The 24,491-nt window shown below is 30.8% G+C and overlaps 1 protein-coding gene across 1 annotated transcript in view; it reads right to left on the minus strand.

Annotated features, from left to right (window-relative positions):
* Positions 1 to 24,491, minus strand: part of Vsx2 (Visual system homeobox 2) — a 245,793-nt gene that overhangs the window by 17,679 nt on the left and 203,623 nt on the right. Inside the window, exon 3 of the mRNA XM_075301454.1 lies at positions 10,156 to 10,345. Coding sequence (XP_075157569.1) covers positions 10,156 to 10,345 — 190 coding nt within the window. The remainder of the gene's footprint in view (positions 1 to 10,155; positions 10,346 to 24,491) is intronic.

A 24,491-nucleotide genomic window follows, 5' to 3' on the forward strand; every position in this document is an offset into this window, starting at 1 on the left:
TGGGAGCTATATCTAAATTTGATCCGATTTCTTCCAAATTCAATAGCGTTCGTCCTTGTGCCCAAAAAACTCCCTGTACCAAATTTCATCAAAATCGGTTAATAATTGCGACCGGAATCCTGTGAACAACAAATACATGGACAGACGGACGGACACCAAGCGCTCAGGAGGTGATTCTGAGTCGATCGGTATATATTTTATGGGGTCTAAAATCAATATTTCTGGTAGGCACATTTTTTGGCCGATCAAACTTATTATACCCTGACCACTATGTGGTTTAGGGTATAAAAATATTAACAATATTTTTCAAAGTAAAAATTTTTATTTAATTAAAAAAAAATATTTAGTTTATATTATTAAAATTGATTAAAAATTAATTAATATTGTTAAAAATTAATATATTGAAAAACTAATTACAAAAATATATTTCCAATATTTATTTAATTAAAATTTCAATTAAATGAAAAAAAAAACTAAAATATTAATTGAGCCAATAAAAATGTAAGCAAAACAAGTAACATAAATAAATCATTTCTTCAAGTCTTTAATTGGATTAAATAATATTGTTTCATTTGAAAGGAAAGCAAATGTTAAGTACAAAATAGAATATGGGAAATATTAACCCAAGCAATTAAAAATTTAATCAAAATATTAATTTAATTATTTCTTAAGTTTTTATGTGGATCAATTAAACATATGCGAACGTATTAACTTTGTTGAGGCAATTTTAAAAACGCTATGCAATCAAAAGGTCTCTGGAAATGCGATAAATCGTTTTATCGCTCGCAGAAATGTACTGAAAGACGATTTTATGAATACAATGTCAATTCGGCAATAACCCTTGCATATTTATGGGGGATTTTAATATAAACTTTTTGGAAGTATCAGAATCCAATGATTTTATTTCCATTCTGAAGACAAAAGATTTTACAAACTGCCATAATTTTATAACAAGACCATTGAGTGGAACGTCGATTGATCTCATTGTTACCAATATGCACAACAAGCTTAGGATTGATGCACTTGAAAGTGAGATATCAGACCATAATTTTATTTTTTGCTGGCTGGAGTCCTACCAAAAAGGAAATAATATTCAAGAGGTCAAATACAGAGTTTGTAACTACACGGTTGAAAAAGACTGTTTTTCATATGTTTGGCTATAAACATTATATGTTTGGAACACAAATTTTTAAACACAATATTTTTGAGTGCAAGCATATAATGTTCATAAACTAGCATAACATGTTTGGGACATATATGTTAATATGTTAGAACATATTATGTTTGGGACATAAAATGTTTGTAAATATAATATGCTTGGATGCAAACATATATTAATTTAGAAATAGCCTATAAACATATATGTGTTTAGTAGCTTGGAGCGCTATTTAACAGGGAGCGATATTGAATTAAGTTGGTGGTTGTTGCTTGTTATTACAAAATTAACATTTTATTTTTCCTTGGGCAATTGATCAGCTACTTCTTTGATCCTTACAAACTGTGTGGTCCGCTGTTCGAATCCCCGTCCGGCAAAAGGTAAAATTAAAATAAAAAAATCATACAATTGAATAATTTCTTCTACAATGTTTGTATTACAGAAAAAGGTGCTAAGAACTAAAAAATCTCGTGGAAGTGCGAAAGATGTGGGGGAATATACAATTGGGCAGAAACAAAATTTTGAGCATTCAGGTCGAAAACCTATGTTGTCAGCACCTATATTACCTGTTTATTTTCATAATTCATTATGATTGTAAATATATAAATAAATAAATAAAATTTTGAGAATTTTTTTTTAAGCATATAATAATTTTGGGTGCAAAATGCTTCCAAACATATTATATGTTCATATAATAACATATTGTTGTTTTGGAAGACAACATTATTGAATTTGGATGCAAAAATACAAAATGTTTGGAACTTAGGCTACCCAAACATATATTGTTTAGACCAATATGCTTTCAAACATATTATATATTGGAAGAGATCAAACATATAAATGTTTGGGCAATACCCAAAAATGTATATGCTTGAAGCAAAATATGTTTGGGAGTATATGTTACAGAAGCGATTTTTTGTGAGCGTGTATGATGTGGTAAAACAGAAGCTGCGCCGAAAGCTAAGTATGGAACAACTATTAGGCGATTCATCCAGAGACGCTCAATACCTTACAGACTGTATTTCAAACGTCATCGCATGTGCTACCACTGAGATGAGGAAGAGAAATGCCCTGAATAATGGATTAATGCAAATATACAATCTTTGATTAAACATAAAAACAATATGTTAAGACTAAAAAAAAACATAGGGCTGAAGGTCTAAACTCTCGAATAAAAAGATTAAGTCGGATTATCAATATTGCCCCGACAGACGCTTTGAATAACTACTACATAAGCAAAATGAACAATATTCGGCATGACCGCAGAAAATGCTGGGATTTTCTAAATAAAAACCTTGGTAGAGATAAAACTAATTGCATAACTCTCGTAGATGACGGCGGGAAGCATATAAAGGAGGATGGGATGAAAGCTAACCTTTTTATTGGGTATTTTGTTCAGTCATTCAGTGATTTGAGGCAACACCATGCATTTGGTTCTGATGAGAGTTGGAATGTGCTTAGAACTCTGCGTAGGTATCGAAATTTCTTCAAGTTACAACCAATTACTTCGGACCAGGCATCCCACCAAAAAAAGCGTCGCTAAAAAGTAATGAAAATGTTCTATTTGGATCCGGAAGTGGTGAAAAATTGACGCAGAAGCGATGAATTTAACATGGGCTTGTCATAGGACGGATGTCCACCATTTCAACAGCCGTTGCACTGAATGTGCATCACTTCTTAAGATGTGATGCGAATTCAGTGTTTTGTGATATTTGGACAAATAAATAATTTTTATAATTTTTAATGGATTCTAACACTTGTCGGAAACGTTTGACCTCAAATATTTTCAAAAATTCACAATTTTTTCAAATTGGATTTAGAATTTTTTTCGACAAATTCAAATTATTTGTACCATTTTATGAGTTCTTACTCTGTTTCTAACCTATTTGAAACAAAACAAGTATATACAGCAGTAATTTCGGCCGGGCCGAATCTTAAATACCCACCACCATGAACCAAATATTAGGGTTTCCTTTGAAATTTCAGGAGGGCTTGAGGACTTGAGGACACTTCCCGAAGATAAATTTAAAGATTTCACCTATGAGGACTATATCAGATTCTGGATTTATAAGAACCATTTTTGTTTGAATTTTAGATGAATCATTAACATCTCTTGTAAGAGTGCAAGAAAATTATAAAATAACTTTTTGATTTGAAATCTTAAATCTGTACATTTTCACCCGAGAAGTAAAATCTGGATATTTTACATTGAGTATCAAGCGATTTTCATGATTAGTGCGCCTTCTATACCCTCGAGAAGTGAAGTCGGTCTATATGGAGGCATTACCAAATGGACCGATAAAAACTTAATCCGATACACGTTTTTGTGAGCCTAAAATACCAGAATATTTCCAACTTCAGGCAAATTGGATAAAAACTTCGGATTATAGAAGCCCAAGAAGTAAAATCGGGATAGCGGTCTATATGGGGGCTACACCAAAACATGGACCGATACTCACCATTTGTGGCACACCACTTTATGGTCCCAAAATACCTAAAATTTCCAATTTCAGGCAAATTGGATATAAACTACGGATTCTAAAAACCCAAGATGTAAAATCGGGAGATCGGTCTATATGGGGGTTATACCAAAACATGGAACGATACTCACAATTTTTGGCATACGTATTTGTTTCTATAAGCCCAAGAAGTAAAATCGGAAGATCGGTCTATATGGGGGCTATACCACAACATGGACCGATTCTCACCATTTTTGGCACACCTATTTATGGTCATAAAATACCTCTAGATTTCAAACTTCAGGCAAATTGGATAAAAACTACGATTTCTATAAGCCCACGACCCCAAATCGTGAAGTCGGTTTATATGGGGACCTGCAGACAAAAGACGAGTTTGTGCAAATTTTCAGAACGATTGCTTCATTATTGAAGACTGTAGCGTGAGTACAACAGACAGACAGACATCCAGACAGACAGACGGACAGACGGACATCGTTATATCGTCTTAGAATTTCTCCCTGATCAAGAATATATATACTTTATATAGTCGGAAATCGATATTTCGATGTGTTACAAACGGAATGACAAACTTATTATACCCCCGTCACCATTCTATGGTGGTGGCTATAACAAGTATATACGGCCGTAAGTTCGGCCAGGCCGAAGCTTATGTACCCTCCACCATGGATTGCGTAGAAACTTCTACTGAAGACTGTCATCCACAATCGAATTACTTTGGTTGCGGTAACTTTTGCTGATGACAAGGTATCTTAAAACTTCCTAATACCGTAATATATACCACGTAGTCCATACGTGGTATATATTAAACTTAAAATGGCCCATTAAATACGTATATAATTAAGTTTGACAAAATTTTCTATAGATATAAAATTTTGACAAAATAAATCTTTGACAACATTTTCTATAGAAGTAAAATTTGGACAAAATTTTCTATAGAAATACGATTTTAACAAAATTATCTATAGAAATAACATTTTGACAAAATTTTCTAAAGAAGTAAAATTTTTACAAAATATTCAAAATATTTAAAATTTTGACAACGTTCTCTATAGAATTAAAATTTTGACAACATATTCTATAGAAATAAAATTTTGGCAAAATTTTCTATGGAAATAAAATTTTGGCAAAATTTTCTATAGAAATAAAATTTGACAATTATTAACACCACGTTGCAAATTTTAACCGGATCGGATGGATTTTGCTCCTCCAAGAGGCTCCGGAGGTCAAATCTGGAGAACGGTTTATATGGGGGCTATATATAATTATGGACCGATGTGGACCAATTTTTGCATGGTTGGTAGAGACCATATACTAACACCATGTACCAAATTTCAGTCGGATCGGATTAAATTTGCTTCTCTTAGAGTCTCCGCAAGCCAAATCTGGGGATCAGTTTATATGGGGGCTATATATGATTATGGACCGATTTGAACCAATTTTTGCACGGTTGTGAGCAGCGTTGCCAGAATTGTTTCACCAAAAACCGCTAGATTTGCCCAAAAAAATAGCTAAAAAAAGCTAAAAAATTCTAAAAAATAGCTAGAAAAAAAGCTAAATTTTTTTGTATCAAAATTCACATTTTTGATTGAAATTTAACAAACTTAAAGACTTTATTTCACTTACAATGCATATTATTTTCATTTTAATTCCATATTAGCTCTGTTTGCGTATTCGATACATTTTGATTACTATCACAAATTTTTTACTGGAAGTCCTTCGTTTTGTGGGAGCTACCTTCCCAACACCTCTATTTTATTTACTCGTTATTTTAAAATATTAAATGATCTAAGCATGCTTTGGATTTGGTAAAAAAAATGATTTGTCATTTTTTTAAATAAAATTTTAGTTTGGTTTTGCAATTGTGAAAATTTCGAAATACATTACTTTTATTTAAATTGTAGAAAATTCCTATAGTTTACATTTCCCAGTAAAAACATTTTCCTTTTCTTCATGAGCTATCAAAGTGCTTTAAAAACGTGCTAACGCCAACTTAAATTTCCAAATTCAGACTCGACTTCAAGTAGAAATTATTGTATATATACGTTTTTAAAACAAAGTGTTGAAAAACATCTTCTATTTTTGAACGCTATTTTGGTTTGTGGTTAAGATGCAAAAACTCCTCACATTTAAAGACTATTTCATTAATTCTTCCTTCTTTCGTGAAAACATACCCATTTTTAAGTTGAATCACTTAATTATAAGGACAAAACGACTTTATCGTCTTTTGGACAAGGAAAACAGTTTATATAAAAGAAATTCACAAATGCTATTATAACCAAAATTCGCGTTCGTATTTTAAGGAGACGACAATATTTTTTCAGTACACAAAGCTATTCACATCTACTATTTTAATTTAGTAATATCGTAATAACTTTAGAATATTATAATAACATAAAAAGGATAAACGAGTCAAATGATAATATTCCCAATAATTTACTGACAGTTTATCTAACAAATTTGTATGGTAATAGTAGATTTAAAGTTTACTATAACTTTTATGTATATAATGAAAAAACTTTACAACAAGGTGTATTTGCTACAAAAATGCCCGCATAATGGCTGGACTCATTATTAATGTTTCAACTGAGCTTTGAAATATGTGGAAACCCTTATACTTGCAGCAAGGCTTAGATAAAAACGCCGATTTATCCATATTTCAATAGAAACATGTCGAAAATAAAAAAGCCAAAAATAGCTTAAAGGGTCATGAAAAAAAGCCAGAAAAAAAGCTAAAAGCTAAATGCATTTTTTCCCCGCTAAACGTCTTCAAAAAAAGCCAAATCTAGCGGGAAAAAAGCTAAATTGGCAACGCTGGTTGTGAGAGACCATATACTAACACCATGTACCAAATTTCAACTGGATCGGATGAAATTTGCTTCTATTAGAGTCTCCGCAAACCAAATCTGGGGATCGGTTTATATGGGGGACGGACGGACATGCTTAGATCGACTCAGAATTTCACCACGACCCAGAATATATATACTTTATGGGATCTTAGAGCAATATTTCGATGTGTTACAAACGGAATGACAAGGTTAATATATCCCCATCCTCATACATAAATAAAATATTTATAGAGCCAATTACAGATTAATAAAATTATTTCTTTAATTTATTAGGTATATCAATTAATTGTGTCCTCTTTAGAGAAACAAGAGCTCAACTATAAGCGTGGAAATAAACAGAAATTTTGTTTTACAAGAAATACACAAAAAATTATTTCTGCACTAAAAATTATCAGCAATATTTTTCCAATTAGGTTAGGTATGTTATAGTGGCAGGCCATTATTTTGGGCTCACTTAGACTGTTCTGTCCATTGTAGCACCATAGGTGGCGAAATTTCGATAAGTCGTAAAAACCAATTTTTTAAATTTGGAAAAGATGGGAAAGTCAACTTTTGCAAAAGTCGAATGTCGAATTTGCAAATTTGGAAAAAAGGCGTAAAGTCGACTTTTACAAACACCCAAAAAAAGTGAACCCACCGTGGAAGAAAATGTAGGTTTATTTTGGAAAATTTTAACTAAAATAGTTTTCTAATTGCAACATGTTATAAATAAGTTAATACTTTTTGTCAAACTGAAGAAATTTTTTTAAATATAATTAATTTTTTTCTGTTGTTTAAGAAAATTTCATATGTTGAATGAAAAAATTGTATTTAAAAATTGTTAAAATATCTTTAGCGCTGTACGAAGTTCAAGACAGGTACAATTTTAGTAAAATTTACTCATTTGAGAGACTTATAAATTCAATTTATGCAAACTTCTGCCATTTTAGGAAAATATGAACTAATTTATTTTTTAGTAAAATTGTGCACTATATTTGTATACAAATTTTTTTCTTATTTTTAGTTCACATCATTAAAGTTAGCAAAAAATTATTCAAATAAGGAACATTTACTCATATTATGCAAAATTTAACAAAAATCAACTAATCTTCATGACTAAAATAAAGTTCAGATGGCATTAGAGCCCCTTTTTTCTGGGTGAATGTGTTGGTGTTGAAAAATTGGCTTATCCAAATTTGAATGAAATCAGAATGTTAACTGATTCAATCAAAAAAATAATATTTTTTTTCAAAAAATTTTTCGACTTTTACAAAATTTAAAATATCGATCCTCGATTTATAGAATCGAAAATTCGAGTGTTTCAAATTCGTTAAAAAGATGTCAGAAAGTCGACAAGTTCAATTTTCTAAAAACCAAAACATTGACTTATCAAAACTAGGAAAAAATATTTTTCGACTTATACAAAAATTGAAAGTGTCGATTTATCCAATCGAAAATTGAGCATTCGATAAATTGGGAATACCAATTATTTAAAATTTCGATAAAACCGAAAGGTTTATTTGTTTAGTTATTTAAACGTCTATGGAAATACAACATTCCATATGGAATTACAACATTGACTTATAAAAATTCGATAGTCAACTTTTTTAACATTTGAAAATGTCGACTGTCCACTTATGGAGTCAAAAATAAACTTTACCAAATTTGAAAGAAGTCAGAAAGTCGACTTTTTCAATTTTCGAAAAAAAAATTAAAATGTAGGCTATTCAAAATTATGAAAAGTAGATTTTTCGACTTGTACAAAAATTGAAAATATCGACTTCTGATAAAGCGAATTGAAAAATTAAGCGTTCCCAATTTGAGTTTTCAAATTTCGTGAAATTTTCGAAAAATTTTTGAAAAAAAAACAAATAGAAATGTGATTTTATGACTTTTTTAAAATGTTAAAATTAAAATATGGAGCCAAAAAATTATTTAAATACTTTAGATTTATCGAGTCGAACAACGAATGTTCCAAATCTGGAGAAAGTCGGAATAAGGATTTTTTTAAATTGTGAGAATATCGGAAAGTTATTTTTTTCAAAATTTGGAAAAATCCATTTTGCAGTCTTTTTTAAATTCAACAAGTATATACAGCACTAAGTTCGGCCGGGCCGAATCTTAAATACCCACCACCATGAACCAAATATTAGGGTTTCCTTTGAAATTTCAGGAGGGCTTGAGGACACTTCCTGAAGATTTCACCTATGAGGACTATATCAGATTCTGGATTTATAAGAACCATTTTTGTTTGAGTTTTAGAGGAAGCATTAACATCTCTTGTAAGTGTGCAAGAAAATTATGAAATAACGTCTTGATTTGAAAACTTAAATCTGTAGAAGTAAAATCTGGAAATTTTGCATTGAGTTTCAAGCAATTTTCATGATCAGTGCGCCTTCTACACCCTCAAGAAGTGAAGTCGGTCTATATGGAGGCATTACCAACTGGACCGATAAAAACTTAATCCGATACACTTTTTTGTGAGCCTAAAATACCAGATTTACAATTTCAGGCAAATCAGATAAAAACTACGGTTTCTAGAAACCCAAGGTGTTAAATCGGGAGATCGTTCTTATGGGGGCTATACTAAAATATGGACCGATACTCACCGTTTTCGGCACACCTCTTTATGGCCCGAAAATACCTCTAGATTTCCAATTTCAGGCAAATAGGATAAAAACTTCGGATTCTAGAAGCCCAAGAAGAAAAATCGGGAAATCGGTCTATATTTGAGCTATACCAAAATATGGATCGATACTCACCATTTTCGGCGCACCTCTTTATGGTCCTAAAATACCTCTAGATATCCAATTTCAAACAAATTGGATAAAAACTACGGTTTCTATAAGCAAAAGACCCCAAATCGGGAGGTCGTTTTATATGGGGACCATACCAAAACATGGACCGATTCTCACAATTTTTGGCACACGTATTTGTGGTCCTACAATACCTCTAGATTTCCAATTTCAGGTAAATTGAATAAAAACTGTGGTTTCTATAAGCCCAAGAAGTAAAATCGGGAGATCGGTCTATATGGGGGCTATACCAAAATATGGACCGATACTCACAATTTTTGGCAAACGTATTTGTGGTCCTACAATACCTCTAGATTTCAATTTCAGGTAAATTGAATAAAATTTACGGTTTCTAGAAACCCAAGAAGTAAAATCTGGAGATCGGTCTATATGGGGGCTGTACCTAAACCTGAACCGATACTCACCATTTATGGCACACCTCTTTATGGTCATGAAATACCTCTAGATTTAAAATTTCAGGCAAATTGGATAAAAACTACGATTTCTATAAGCCCAAGACCCCAAATCGGGAGGTCGATTTATATGGGGACTATATGAAAACCTGGACCGATATAGCCCATCTTCGAACTTGACCTGTCTGCAGACAAAAGACGAGTTTGTGCAAAATTTCAGCACGATTGCTTCATTATTGAAGACTGTAGCGTGATTACAACAGACAGACAGACAGACAGACGGACATCATTATATCGTCTTAGAATTTCTCCCTGATCAAGAATATATACTTTATATAGTCGGAAATCGATATTTCGATGTGTTACAAACGGAATGACAAACTTATTATACCCCCGTCACCATTCTATGGTGGTGGGTATAAAATATATACTCTACATAAATCTAATAGAATAATAAATAAAAATCGATACCATTTTTGCATTTACTTTTGTTCTCCATACCTAGTAGCCAGGGTGCTACAGATTCATTCTCCTTGGCTGACTTCAAAATGGTTTCGGGCAAAGGCAGCGAGTGACGAACCATGGCTCCATATAAACCATATTCAGCCATTATGGTACTACGACCCCAACACTTTTCAGTTTTACGCCATTTGGCTCGACGATTTTGGAACCAAACCTGAAAAAAAAAGAAAACGAGAAGTGGGAGAAAATCAAGAATTTATTAACATTTAAGATTTTGACAGAATTCCAAGCCAAATTCAATTTGATATAGTATCGCTGTTTATATGAAACCATTTTGTCAAATAAACTCAAATCATTACTAGCAAAAGTCACAGATTGCTTAAAAATAGCCATGAAAAGCTATACAAAAAGATTGAATAGACTGAGGTGGTACAGGGTGAAGAGAGGGAGAGGGGGAAAGAAGAGATAGTAAAAAGTCTTTGCCAAAATCATGAGCTCTTTTTTACCACTTGACGTCAAATGCAAATTTATTATCCTTTCAAATGGTTATCCTTTGGAAGGAGGTGTCCTTTTTTGGCAATACTCGCTTCATGATTTCCACAGAAGTGGAATGGTGGAAAGAGAAAACGATGACAAATGTCCTTTAACAAATTATGCAAATTTCCCAGACCCAGGCGAACAGCCAGAGCATCATTCAAATAGCATGTGAAAGGATATAAACAGGACAAATGGGAGGACAAAACACAAAAAAAAAGAAAACAAATAAAATAAAATCATTCACTTAACACCCGCAAAGCAAATCTATTTCTGTTAAGGATTTTTGTAAGGATTTGAATGCTCTTGTTCACTCGTTCAAAAAGCTGGCTATTTTTCCATCGAATTTCTTGAACTGTAAAATGGATCCCTCTTTGGTTTATTTTGTATTCCAAAACGTTATCATTTCATTCTTTGTCATAATTAAGTCTTTAAGGCTCTTGTGGCTCTCTCAGGATATCAATGGGCCACGAGCTGCACGAAGGCAGAACAAAATGATTTCAAGGCGTTAAAATATGTTGAACATTTGCCACTATTTCAGGGATTTAAGGGTGCGTGTCCTTTGGCATGGAGAATCCTTTTTGTAAAGGCTTCTCAAATATTTGAAGATGGTTTTTTTTGCGAAGAGATTTTATTTGGAAATCATAAATCCGTATGAACTTTTTCGAATTGATTTCATGCGTGTGTGTGTGTGCTTAAGGGGGTTTTCTTTCCTTTTTTGCTAACAGTTGTTTTTAATGTCCTCAAAGATATCCTGTCATCATTTCAGGGTTATCCAAATGATCTGAAGTGGTGTAATGTAGTGGAACATAATTCAATTATGGTCATTTGTATATGTTATGGGATGATGGGAAAATTTCATGTCAAGCTCAATTTAAAATAACTAAAGTTTTTGGCTGCATAATTATGATGACTGTCTATAATAAAATGCTAATTTTTTGATTTCATGGGAGATAAATGAAAACAATGTGGAAAATATGAATTTTGAACATTTAAAATGCTATATATTCTTCGAAAAATAAATTAGAACGAAGTAAGTTGTGAGGATTCGAGAATTGACTTCGCGACCAATATCACTATGAAAAATTTTAAATTGTTTTAATTTTTTGTTCTATCATTTGTTTTATCTCTGACCATTTCCAAAAATGTCACAAAACCTCTGCGTTTCGTCGTCTACCATTTATTTGTTTATTCATTCGTTGTAAAAAAAATTGTACATTTGTTTATAAAACAAGTATATACGGCAGTAAGTTATGGCCGATTAAATACGTAGTATATAATTCAGTTCTTGACCGTTATATATAAGGAAGTCTAGAAATAATTACGATCTGATATGAATTTTGCGCGGTAATTAGAGAGTCAGAATTATATGGGGGCTATATATAACTACAGACCGATATGGACCAATTTTTGCATGGTTGTTACAGACTATATACATACACCACGTACCAAATTTCAAACGGATAGGATGAAATTTGATCCTCCAAGAGGCTCCGGAGATCAAATCTGGGGATCGGTTTATATGGGGCTACACGTAAAAGTGGTTTGATATGGCCCATTTACAATACCATCCGACCTGCAAGCTCTTATTGCGTGAGAAGGCTGTTATGATGACAAATATTCGATGGGAGAATTGCAAGGGTTGTACCGACACCAAGAAAATACACACAGAGAAGAGAGTGGTTGGAATTCTGTTGTAGTTATGAACATTCTATATTTAGAAATAAAAATAGGTTGTCTATACCAATATTCAGTATCTACATGTATTTGTTTGTAACTGTAACCTTTTGGTGAGATTTTCAACTGATTTTCTGTCGTGCCACAAGATAAATGGTTGTGACAACCAAATCTAACTCCTTGAATAATTTTTAGTCAAATTGGTTGATATGGCCAACCATAAGGGAATTTTTTGACTGTGTTTTAGTAGCAACCATTTTCATATAGTATTCACAGCCGAATGACATTTGAAATTTTTAAATGTCAATTAATTTTGAAAAATAATTGAAATAGAACAAGTATATACGGCCGTAAGTTCGGCCAGGCCGAATCTTATGTACCCTCCACCATGGATTGCGTAGGAACTTCTACTAAAGGCTGTCATCCACAATCGAATTACTTGGGTTGCGATAACACTTGCCGATGGCAAGGTATCGTAAAACTTTTTAACACTGTCTGCTAAATTGTAAGTTAGCCCATACGGGGTATATATTAAACAAAAAAGGCCGATTAAATACGTATATAATCTAGTTTGACAAAATTTTCTATAGAAATAAAATTTTGACAAAATTTTCTATAGAAATGAAACCTTGACAAAATGTTCTATAGAAATAAAATTTTGACAAAATTTTCTATAGAAATAAAAATTTGACAAAATTTTCTATAGAAATAAAAACTTGACAAAATTTTCTATAGAAATAAAATGTTGACAAAATTTTCTATGGAAGAAAAATGTTGACAAAATTTTCTATAGCAATACAATTTTGACAAAAATTTCTATAGAAATAAAATGTTGACAAAATTTTGTTTAGAAATAAAATTTTGACAAAATTTTGTATAGAAATAAAATGTTGACAAAATTTTCTACAGAAATAAATTTTTTACAAAATTTTCTATAGAAATAAAATTTTGACAAACATTTCTATAGAAATAAACTTTTGACAAAACTTTCTATAGTAATAAAATTTGACAAAATTTTCTATGGAAATAAAGTTTTGGTAGATTACAAAATTTTCTATAGAAATAAAATTTTGACAAAATTTTCTATGGAAATAAAATTTTGACAAACATTTGAATAGAAATAAACTTTTGACAAAACTTTCTATAGAAATGAAATTTTGACAAAACTTTCTATAGTAATAAAATTTGACAAAATTTTCTATGGAAATAAAGTTTTGGTAGATTATTTTTGGCGATATGGACCAATTTTTGTGTAATAAGTCATCGGCTATATATAACTAAATACCGATATGGACCAATTTTTACATGGCTGTTAGAGGCCATATATTGACAAAATGTACCAAATTTCAACCGTATCGGATGGCTTTTGCTCCTCCAAGAGGTTCCGGACGTCAAATCTGGGGACCGTTTATATGGGAACTATATATAATTAAGGACCGATATGGACAAATTTTTGCATGGTTGTTAGAGACCATATACTAACACCATGTACCAAATTTCAACTCTTCCAAGAGGCTCCGGAGGTCAAATCTGGGGATCGGTTTATATGGGGGCTATATATAATTATGGACCGATATGGACCAATTTTTGCATGGTTATTAGAGGCCGTAAACTAACATCAGGTACCAAATTTCAACCGGATCGGATGAATTTTGCCCCTCCAAGAGGCTCCGGAGGTCAAATCTGGGGATCGGTTTATATGGGAGCTATATATATTTATGGACCGATATGGACCAATTTTTGCATGGTTGTTAGAGACCGTACACTTAGACCACGTACCAAATTTCAACCGGATCGGATGAATTTTGCTGCTCCGGGAGGCTCCCCAAGCCAAATTTGGGGGTCGGTTTATATGGGGGCTATACGTAAACGTGGTCCGATATGGCCCATTTTCAATACCATCCGACCTACATCAATAACAACTACTTGTGCCAAGTTTCAAGTCGATAGCTTGTTTCGTTCGGAAGTTAGCGTGATTTCCACAGACGGACGGACAGCCGGACAGACGGACGGACAGACGGACGGACGGACGGACATGCTTAGATCGACTCAGAATTTCACCACGACCCAGAATATATATACTTTATGGGGTCTTAGAGCAATATTTCGATGTGTTACAAACGGAATGACAAAGTTAATATACCCCCATCCTATGGTGGAGGGTATAAAAATGTATTTTATTTCGAACTTTTACATCGAAGCAACAAAATGGAGCACAAATGTCGATTCTTATCAGCTCTTCACCATGGATGGGGTCGGATATTATGAATGATATATGAAAAGGATGTTTCCAGTGGACAATGGTTTGTATTCGAAACATTTTTTAGAGAATTCAAAATAACTCCATGTACCGAATTTCTAGCAATTAAACTTGGAGGTTATGGTTCAGCTTGGATCCCGTTTGATCCCAAAGTTTGTAAGAGTAAAAGTCGCTGACAAGTTGAGATAAGAAATAAGTAAGGCCCGACTATATTATACCCTTCACCATTCGTTAGATCTCGCCAAGAAATTTGTGAATTGTAAGTTTTTGAACAATATTTGGCTATATTTATAGATGTCAAAGGATTAATTATGCAATTGCAGAACTTATATATGGAGAATTTATCTAAATTTGAACCGATTTAGATTTGAAGAATGTGAAATCTACTCTGGGCAAAATATCAAGTCAATTGAACTAAAATCTCGTTGAATCTCGTGCATCTGTGCTCATATGGGTGTAAATCCGTCGAAAGCTATACGTAAATCTCAACAAACTTCAGTGAGATCTTTTAATGGAATAAATTTTTTATATGGGACTACTAATATCATATCGATATTTTTCTTTTATATACATATATTCTATAATTATAAGTTTTATATCTGTGTCATATATAACAAAATGAAATAATAATAAAATACTTAATATAAAAATTAAATTATTTTAGTAAAAAATGGATGTTGATAGCGTTATTTAGGTAGCAGGGCCATTTTTTATAATTCGGTTATATGTACTCCGAGGGTTGATCAACTCAACCGAATGATGAAGGTGACAGTAGAATTTATTGGTTTACAAAATCGATTCTTTATGTCATTTAAGTCCTCATTACCATTATTCGATTGGCAGGACCGAATTATTTGGGAGACACAACTGCTAACTGATAGTAGCTGCAACTACCATAAGGAGGTTGGCAATAAATTCGATTGTCCCAACCAATCTGTATTCTCTGTGTATGACCCCATTTAAACTTAAACCGCACACTAGATATGCTAGTGTTCTCAAGACGTCAAATATCTCTTATAATATCTGCTATAACGGGTCGCTGCCTGATAGGCGATTTTGCAAAAACTATTGGCGAGAAGTATAATGACTATTGTATGAGTTGTCATGATGAGGAGGAAAATGAATCAATTAAAAACCTCCTGTGTGAGTGTCCTGCATTTTGTGTAAGGCGTGAGCAAATTTTGGGGGCATATAGCTTTAGATTACTGGCGGACCTGGAAAACGTTAATTTAAGCAGTCTGCTAATGTTTTTGCAACAATCTGGTTGGTTCAACAAAAGAAAATAATCGAGAAGGTTCAGCGGTTAAAACTAAAAGTGCCCATATGAAGTAGGTATTTTTAGTTAATGTGGTATCACAATGGACTGGATAGTCTAAGTGAGCCTGAAACTTAATCGGGCTGCCACGTTAACCTAACCTAACCTACATCAATAACAACTACTTGTGCCAAGTTTCAAGTCGATAGCTTGTTTCGTTCGGAAGTTAGCCTGTTTCCAACAGACTGATGTACGGACGGACGGAAGGACGAACATCGCTACATTGACTCAAAATTTCACCACAACTCAGAATATATACACTTGAAGGAGTCTTCGATGTGTTACAAATGGAATGACAAAGTTAATATACCTCCATCCTATGGTGGAGGGTATTAAAACTTATTTTGCAAAATTTTATATTTATAGAAAATTTTGCCAAAATTATATTTCTATAGAAAAATTTGACAAAATTTTATTTCTCTAGAAATTTTTTGCCAAAATTTTATTTCTATAGAAAATTTTATCAAAATTTTATTTCTATAGAAAATTGTATAAAAATTTTATTTCTGTAGAAAATATTATCTAAAATTTTATTTCTGTAAAAAATTTTATCAAAAATTTTATTTCTGTAAAAAAATTTTATTTCTATAGAACATTTTGTCAAAATTTTATTTCTATAGAGAATTTTGTCAAAATTTTATTTCTGTAGAGAATTTTGTCAACGTTTTATTTCGATAGAAAAATTTTTCTCTCTATCTGTAGAAAATTTTGTCAACATTCTATTTCTATAGAAAATTTTGTCAACATTTTATTTCTGTTGAAATTTGTGTCAAAATTTTATTTCTATAGAAAATCTTCTCAAAATGTTATTTCTATAGAAAATTTTCTCAAAATTTTATTTCTATAGAAAATTTTCTCAAAATTTATGTCAAAATTTTATTTCTATAGAAATTAAAAAAATAATTTTATTTCTATAAAAAAAACTTTGTCAAAATTTTATTTCTATAAAAATTTTGTCAAGTTTATATTTCTTTGAAAATTTTGTTAAAATTTATAGATAATTTGGTTAAAATTTTATTTTTATAGAAAATTTTGTCAAAATTTTATTTCTATAGAAAATTTTATCATAATTTTATTTTTATAGAAAATTTTGCCAACATTTTATTTCTATAGAAAATTTTGTTAAAATTTTATTTCTGTAGAAATTTTTGTCAAAATTTTATTTCTATAGAAAATTTTCTCAAAATTTTATTTCTATAGAAAATTTTCTCAAAATTTTATTTCTATAGAAAATTTTCTTAAAATTTAGGTCAAAATTTTATTTCGATAGAAATTAAAAAATTAATTTTATTTCTATAGAAAATTTTGTCAAAATTTTATTTCTGTAGAAAAATTTGTCAAAATTTTATTTCTGTAGAAAATTGTGTCAAAATTTTATTTCTATAGAAAAAATTTTATTTCTTAATTTATTAATTTAGAAAATTTTGTCAAAATTTTATTTCTATAGGAAAAGTTTTCAAAATTGTATTTCTCTCTATCTATAGAAAAATTTGCCAACATTTTATTTCTATAGAAAATTTTGTTAAAATTTTATTTCTGTAGAAATTTTTGTCAAAATTTTATTTCTATAGAAAATTTTCTGCAAATGTTATTTCTATAGAAAATTTTCTCAAAATTTTATTTCTATAGAAAATTTTCTCAAAATTTAGGTCAAAATTTTATTTCTATAGAAATTAAAAAATTAATTTTATTTCTATAGAAAATTTTGTTAAAATTTTAATTCTGTAGAAAAATTTGTCAAAATTTTATTTCTGTAGAAAATTGTGTCAACATTTTATTTCTATAGAAAAAAATTTATTTCTTAATTTATTAATTTGGGAAATTTTGTCAATATTTTATTTCTATAGAAAATTTTGTCATAATTTTATTTTTATAGAAAATTTTTGTAGAAAATTTTGCCAACATTTTATTTCTATAGAAAATTTTCTTAAAATGTTATTTCTATAGAAAATTTTCTCAAAATTTTATTTCTATAGAAAATTTTCTCAAAATTTAGGTCGATGGAAATTAAAGCATTAATTTTATTTCTATAGAAAAATTTGTCAACATTTTATTTCTATAGAAAAATTTGTCAAAATTTTATTTCTGTAGAAAATTGTGTCAAAATTTTATTTCTTAATTTCTTAATTTGGGAAATTTTGTCAATATTTTATTTCTATAGAAAAAATTTTCAAAATTGTATTTCTCTCTATCTATAGAAAAATTTGTCAACATTTTATTTCTATAGAAAAATTTTTCAAAATTTTATTTCTGTAGAAAATTGTGTCAAAATTTTATTTCTATAGAAAAAATTTTATTTCTTAATTTATTAATTTAGAAAATTTTGTCAAAATTTTATTTCTATAGGAAAAGTTTTCAAAATTGTATTTCTCTCTATCTATAGAAAAATTTGCCAACATTTTATTTCTATAGAAAATTTTGTCAAAATTTTATTTCTGTAGAAATTTGTGTCAACATTTTATTTCAATGGAAAATTTTCTCAAAATGTTATTTCTATAGAAAATTTTCTCAAAATTTTATTTCAAAAAAAAATCTCAAACTTTATGTCAAAATTGTATTTCTATAGAAATTAAAAAAATAATTTTATTTCTATAGAAAATTTTGTTAAAAATTTATTTCTGTAGAAAAATTTGTCAAAATTTTATTTCTGTAGAAAATTGTGTCAAAATTTTATTTCTATAGAAAAAATTTTATTTCTTAATTTATTAATTTGGGAAATTTTGTCAATATTTTATTTCTATAGAAAAATTTTTCAAAATTGTATTTCTCTCTATCTATAGAAAATTTTGTCAACATTTTATTTCTATAGAAAAATTTTATTTGTGTAGAAAATTGTGTCAACATTTTATTTCTATAGAAAAAATTTTATTTTTTAATTTATTAATTTAGTGAAATTTTGTCCAAATTTTATTTCTATAGAAAAAGTTTTCAAAATTGTATTTCTCTCTATCTATAGAAAAATTTGCCAACATTTTATTTCTATAGAAAATTTTGTTAAAATGTTATTTCTGTAGAAATTTTTGTCAAAATTTTATTTCTATAGCAAATTTTCTGAAAATGTTATTTCTATAGAAAATTTTCTCAAAATTTTATTTCTATAGAAAATTTTCTCAAAATTTAGGTCAAAATTTTATTTCTATAGAAATTAAAAAATTAATTTTATTTCTATAGAAAATTTTTATTAAAAATTTATTTCTGTAGAAAAATTTGTCAAAATTTTATTTCTGTAGAAAATTGTGTCAAAATTTTATTTCTATAAAAAAAAATTTATTTCTTAATTTAGGAAATTTTGTCAATATTTTATTTCTATAGAAAATTTTGTCAAAATTTGATTTCTATAGAAAATTTTGCAGAAATTTTATTTGTATGAAAAACTTAGTCAATATTTGATTTCTATGGAAAATTTTGCAAAAATTATTTCTATAGAATTAAAAAAATAATTTTATTTCTATAGAAAATTTTTATTAAAATTTTATTTCTGTAGAAAAATTTGTCAAAATTTTATTTCTGTAGAAAATTGTGTCAAAATTTTATTTCTATAGAAAAAATTTTATTTCTTAATTTATTAATTTAGGAAATTTTGTCAATATTTTATTTCTATAGAAAATTTTGTCAAAATTTGATTTCTATAGAAAATTTTGCAGAAATTTTATTTGTATGAAAAACTTAGTCAATATTTGATTTCTATGGAAAATTTTGCAAAAATTTTATTCGTATAAAAAAATTTGTCAAAATTTTATTTCTATAGAAAATTTTGTCAAAATTTAAATTCTATAGAAAATTGTGTTAAAATTTTGTTTCCCTAGAAAATTTTATCAATATTGTATTTCTATGGCAAATTTTGTCAATTTTTTTTGTCTATGAAACATGTTGTCAAAATTTTATTTCTATAAAAATTTTTGTCAAAATTTTATTTCTATAGAAAATTTTGTCAAAATTGTATTTCTATGGAAATTTGTGTCAACATTTTATTGCTATAGAATTTTTTGTCAAAATTTTATTTCTATAGAAAATTTTGTCAAAATTTTTATGAAGAATGAATTCATTCATGGTAGAATTGATTAAGAAAAAAAATCTGAAATGTGTCAATTTCTTAGTTCACAATTTGTTTCAGAGGAGTAGACTTTGTACATCATATAGCAGCATGTTTTTTTTATTTGTGAGAACTAGCATTTGCGCTGAGAATCATAAAGATTTTTAGTCGTAATAAAATCCATAAATTTATTTAAAGATAATAGTGATACAAAAAGTCGCAAAATTTGTCATAAAAGTGCCATACGAATGTGTTTTCCGTTCATAATCACTACCCAGCAAAAAATGGAGCACTATTTCAGCAGGATTGTTAGGGAGAGAGGCAGTACCCCAACTGCTTACAAAACAACCAAATCTGCGCTGATTTTGTATTTTTTGTATTTGTATTTATTGAGTTTGGTTCCTGCACGACAAGACTCAAGGTCCTATAATTTACAGTACAGGCATTTGATTGTATGCGAACAGATTTATATCATAACAAAATTTAATAAAATTAATTTAACTAAAACGAGATTTAAAATTATCGTTTAGATAGATAAATGAGTGACACATGAGGTAAAAAGAAATGATTGTTTGCTACGAAAATAAAAGCATAAATAAATAAATAAATATATAAATAAAATATCAAAATTGAAAGTTAACTTAAACAGGGTCAATTAATAAACGTTTCTAGAGATTATATGAATCTTATTGCCAATTAAAATACATTTAAAATACAAAATATAATTATGATAAGTACAATGAAAAGAAGTGAATGGATAGTGTAGTTTACTTCTTATTATTGTGAAACATGTCAATATTAAAGAAAATATATAAAAAGTTTGCTTTTGAATTGTGCTCTGCTTGTAATTGTCTTTATATTTAGTGGTAACATGTTCCAGAGACGAATCGCATGGATGAAGAATTGCCACTCCGATACAACATGTCTGTGGCGTAGTTGGATTAAATTACCAGTTCTACCTGATGCACTAAAGCGTAATCTATTAAATAGATGATCAGGTTCCTTGTCCATAATAATCCTATGTAGAAATACTAAGACACGAATTTTCAGGTAGTTCTCAAAATGGACCCCCAATATTCTGGTTGAAAACGGAGTCAGATGGGCATACCTGTTGAGGCCGAAAACGTATCTTATAATTGCATTAAAGGAGACATTCAATTTCCGTTTGCTCCTAGCATCGCAACTAGAAAAGATTTCGCACCCATACGTCAATACCGGAATTAAGTAGGTCTTCGCCAAGAGCAGTTTGATTCTCAGTGGTAGATATCTCTGTGTCTTCCAAAGAGTTCTAAGAGTGGCAAATGTCCTGCCACAGATCATGGTTATATGGTCTGACCACGTTAAAGAATCATTAAACATGATGCCAAGATTCCTATACTTTCTGACAATCTCAATAGGTTCATCATTTATATGAACGAGGGGAGTTAATGACAGGCGATTAACACGCTTTTGGATTACCAGACACTTGGATTTCGTCGCATTGAGGGACAAGCCGTTTCTCTGCGCCCATAAGTTTACCCCTCGCAAATCCTCATTAAATCTCTCTACACATCTATCAAACTCCTCTGGGCTACTGCTTAGGTAGATTTGAAGATCATCCGCATACATCCGAGATTTGGAATGAGTTAAGACATCCGGTAAGTCATTCGCATAGACAGAAAATAGTAATGGTCCTAAGTTAGAACCTTGTGGAACACCTTGTAAAACTGGCAACGCCACAGATCTATTCCGACCAACCTGAACATATTGCGATCAGCCACTGAGATATGATGCTATTAGGCTTGAAGAGAACACCGAGAAGTGCATAAATACTGACAGTTTCTGTTGCAGGACGTGATGATTAACCGTGTCGAAAGCTTTCGAGTGATCCAGCAGGGCAAGTAGTGCGATATCACCATTGTCTATACTCTCTCTTATGTCCTCAGCCACATCCGTCAACGCTGAAGTACAGCTATGATGAGCTCTGAAACCAGATTGTCGATCTGATAGAAGATCATTGCGGCTAACGTGTGATGTGATTTGTCTATGCAGTAGGCGTTCGAACACTTTCGATAAAAATGGCAGAATAGCAATTGGTCTATACTCGGAGTTCTTCTTCGGTATGGGTATTATCCTGGCGATTTTCCAGCGATCAGGAAAGATACTCCTAGTAATAAATTGATTAAATACGTATGTCAAGTAAGGTATCAGTCCAGGCAGAAGAATCCTAATAAATCTCGGATCAATGTTGTCTGCGCCGACTGCATTGGACTTCACAGACAGGAAGCTTCTGATGACATCAAAACGACTTACACATTCAAAATTGAAAGATGATTCGATCGGAGTATTCGGTGTATCATAATATGATTGATCCGCAGAAGAAATTGGGAAGGTGGAAAACGTTTCGTTCAGGGAATCAAGATCGATAGATGGATCAACAGTTCCACCAAACTTGCCAATACCAACATCCTTTAGAGTCTTCCATGTCTTTCCCGAACCTAGAGCATTCCCAAACATTCTTTCGAAGCTCCTACGTTTCTCCCGAGAGATCTCCCTATTCACAGCCCTACGAGCAGCACGAAACTCGTCGTGGGCTTCTGTAGTCTTGAGGATTTTCCACTGGGCGAACCTCAAATCAAATTGTGGGCGATGTCCCGATTTAGAGCAGTTTCTACATAGCGCTGATATAATTGCTCATTTTAATAGAAATATTGCTCAGAAGTGATATATAATCTTGAGTATAGCATTGTTGGCGTGAACGAAAACAGCACTACTCATAAGCCAGTTTGATTTTCGTTTACGTTATTGCACAGATTCATGCAGTGTGAAAGCACTACTTTATTGTAAGCGCAACTAAACTCTTACTGATGAAGTATTTTTTGCTGGGTATCTTCATTTCTAAGAATTTCCAAGAAGAATTACAGGAATTTGCAATTTGTAGTAAAAAGGGCATTTGTTTATAAAGAAGTGCCACATTTTCTGATAAAGAAAAATTTTGAATAGCATCAAATTCTTGGTCTATCGATTGCTTTACCGGAGCATCATTTTTACAATTTGCAGCACCTAGTTTTTCGTTTGTGACAAAAAGCATTTAGATAAGGGTGGCCACAATTTTCATTCGTCAACAACATCGTCATAGGTATTGAAAAAAAATTTGCACAATAGGTGGCATACTTTTTATAAAAAAATAATTTGATTGGATTAGTTTTCGTTTGTGATTCTTATCGTCACCTCTAAAATTTCCAAATCTGTCATTCGTTACCAAAAAATTTGCATTTATTTATAAAAAAGTAACACAAAAAGTTGGTACTAAATTTCCCTAAAGAAATCGTCCGATTATCTTGAGCAGAAATTTACAGCGACATGATCATATTTATTTAAAAATGTGGCCTAATAGGTGGCTCACTTCTCAGAAAGAAACCATACGAATTTATTTTCCATTTGTGACCACTATCTTCACCTCTAGAAAACTTCAACAAGAGTATCCAACAAATTGTCATTTGGCATTTGTTTAAAAAAAAGTGGCATATTTTCTCAGAAAAAAATGTTACTAATAATCTATTATTTCTTTCAGTGAAGGATGAATATATTAAAATATAAATTTAATTAAATTGTTCATTTTGTTGAAGTGAATAACTTCTTATAAATCTTTGTATCAATTGATATTTTGACTATCTCTAGTCTACCAAATATAGTATGGTACTCCATAAATTTAATTCAATTAAATAAAATCACTTTATTCAAATTTCAATGAAGAGATTAACTGCGAGAATGATAAGGTGTATGGATGGATGGCTGGATGGATGGTGGTTAGGCTACCACTGTTCTATTCCGATACTGCTAATGCGGCGCAATTGTCAAATTTTTAATTTATCGCTTATGTTACGGAATACAAAAGGCCACAAAAAAAAAATTCTGTATCATGGCTTAAAAACAAAATTCGTAAGCAATCTGTTGTTAATTTAAGACTTAAAGGACAAATTAACAGCAAGTTGAGGGCTTGTGCACAATGGGTTGGATCGATAATTTGGATTTCCTTACTAACTCAATGAACTTGGTGGCGTATGACTAGGTGAAGTATGATGTATATAGATTGGGACTAGAGGTGTGCACGTGAGTAGTATTTTACTCACGCTCACGCACACTCACGATGGAAAAATCTTACTCACGCACACTCACGCACGATATGGTTTGGTAGGACTCACGCTCACGCACACTCACGAAAAGAAAATGTGTACTCACGCACACTCACGTACGAAAATGTCGTGACTCACGAAAATACCGTGACTCACGAAAAATATCGTGACTCACGAAAAATGTCGTGACTCACGAACAATTTTTTGAGTAATTTACCTTAGCGACGTGTCTGAAAACATGAGCATTATTAAAATCGAGAGCGTTATTACACTCTTAACATCCCAGGTGTCACTAAAATTGTAAATGAATTTAAGTCTTAAGCGTTTTATGTCGGTGAGCGGGATTATTTTCGTGAGCGTAAATCTTTACTCACGCACACTCACGAAGATAATATTTTCGTGGCTCACGCACACTCACGCCGTTGC

The sequence above is a fragment of the Haematobia irritans genome, chromosome 3, assembly GCF_050003625.1.
Source record: "Haematobia irritans isolate KBUSLIRL chromosome 3, ASM5000362v1, whole genome shotgun sequence".
Lineage (NCBI taxonomy): Eukaryota > Metazoa > Arthropoda > Insecta > Diptera > Muscidae > Haematobia > Haematobia irritans.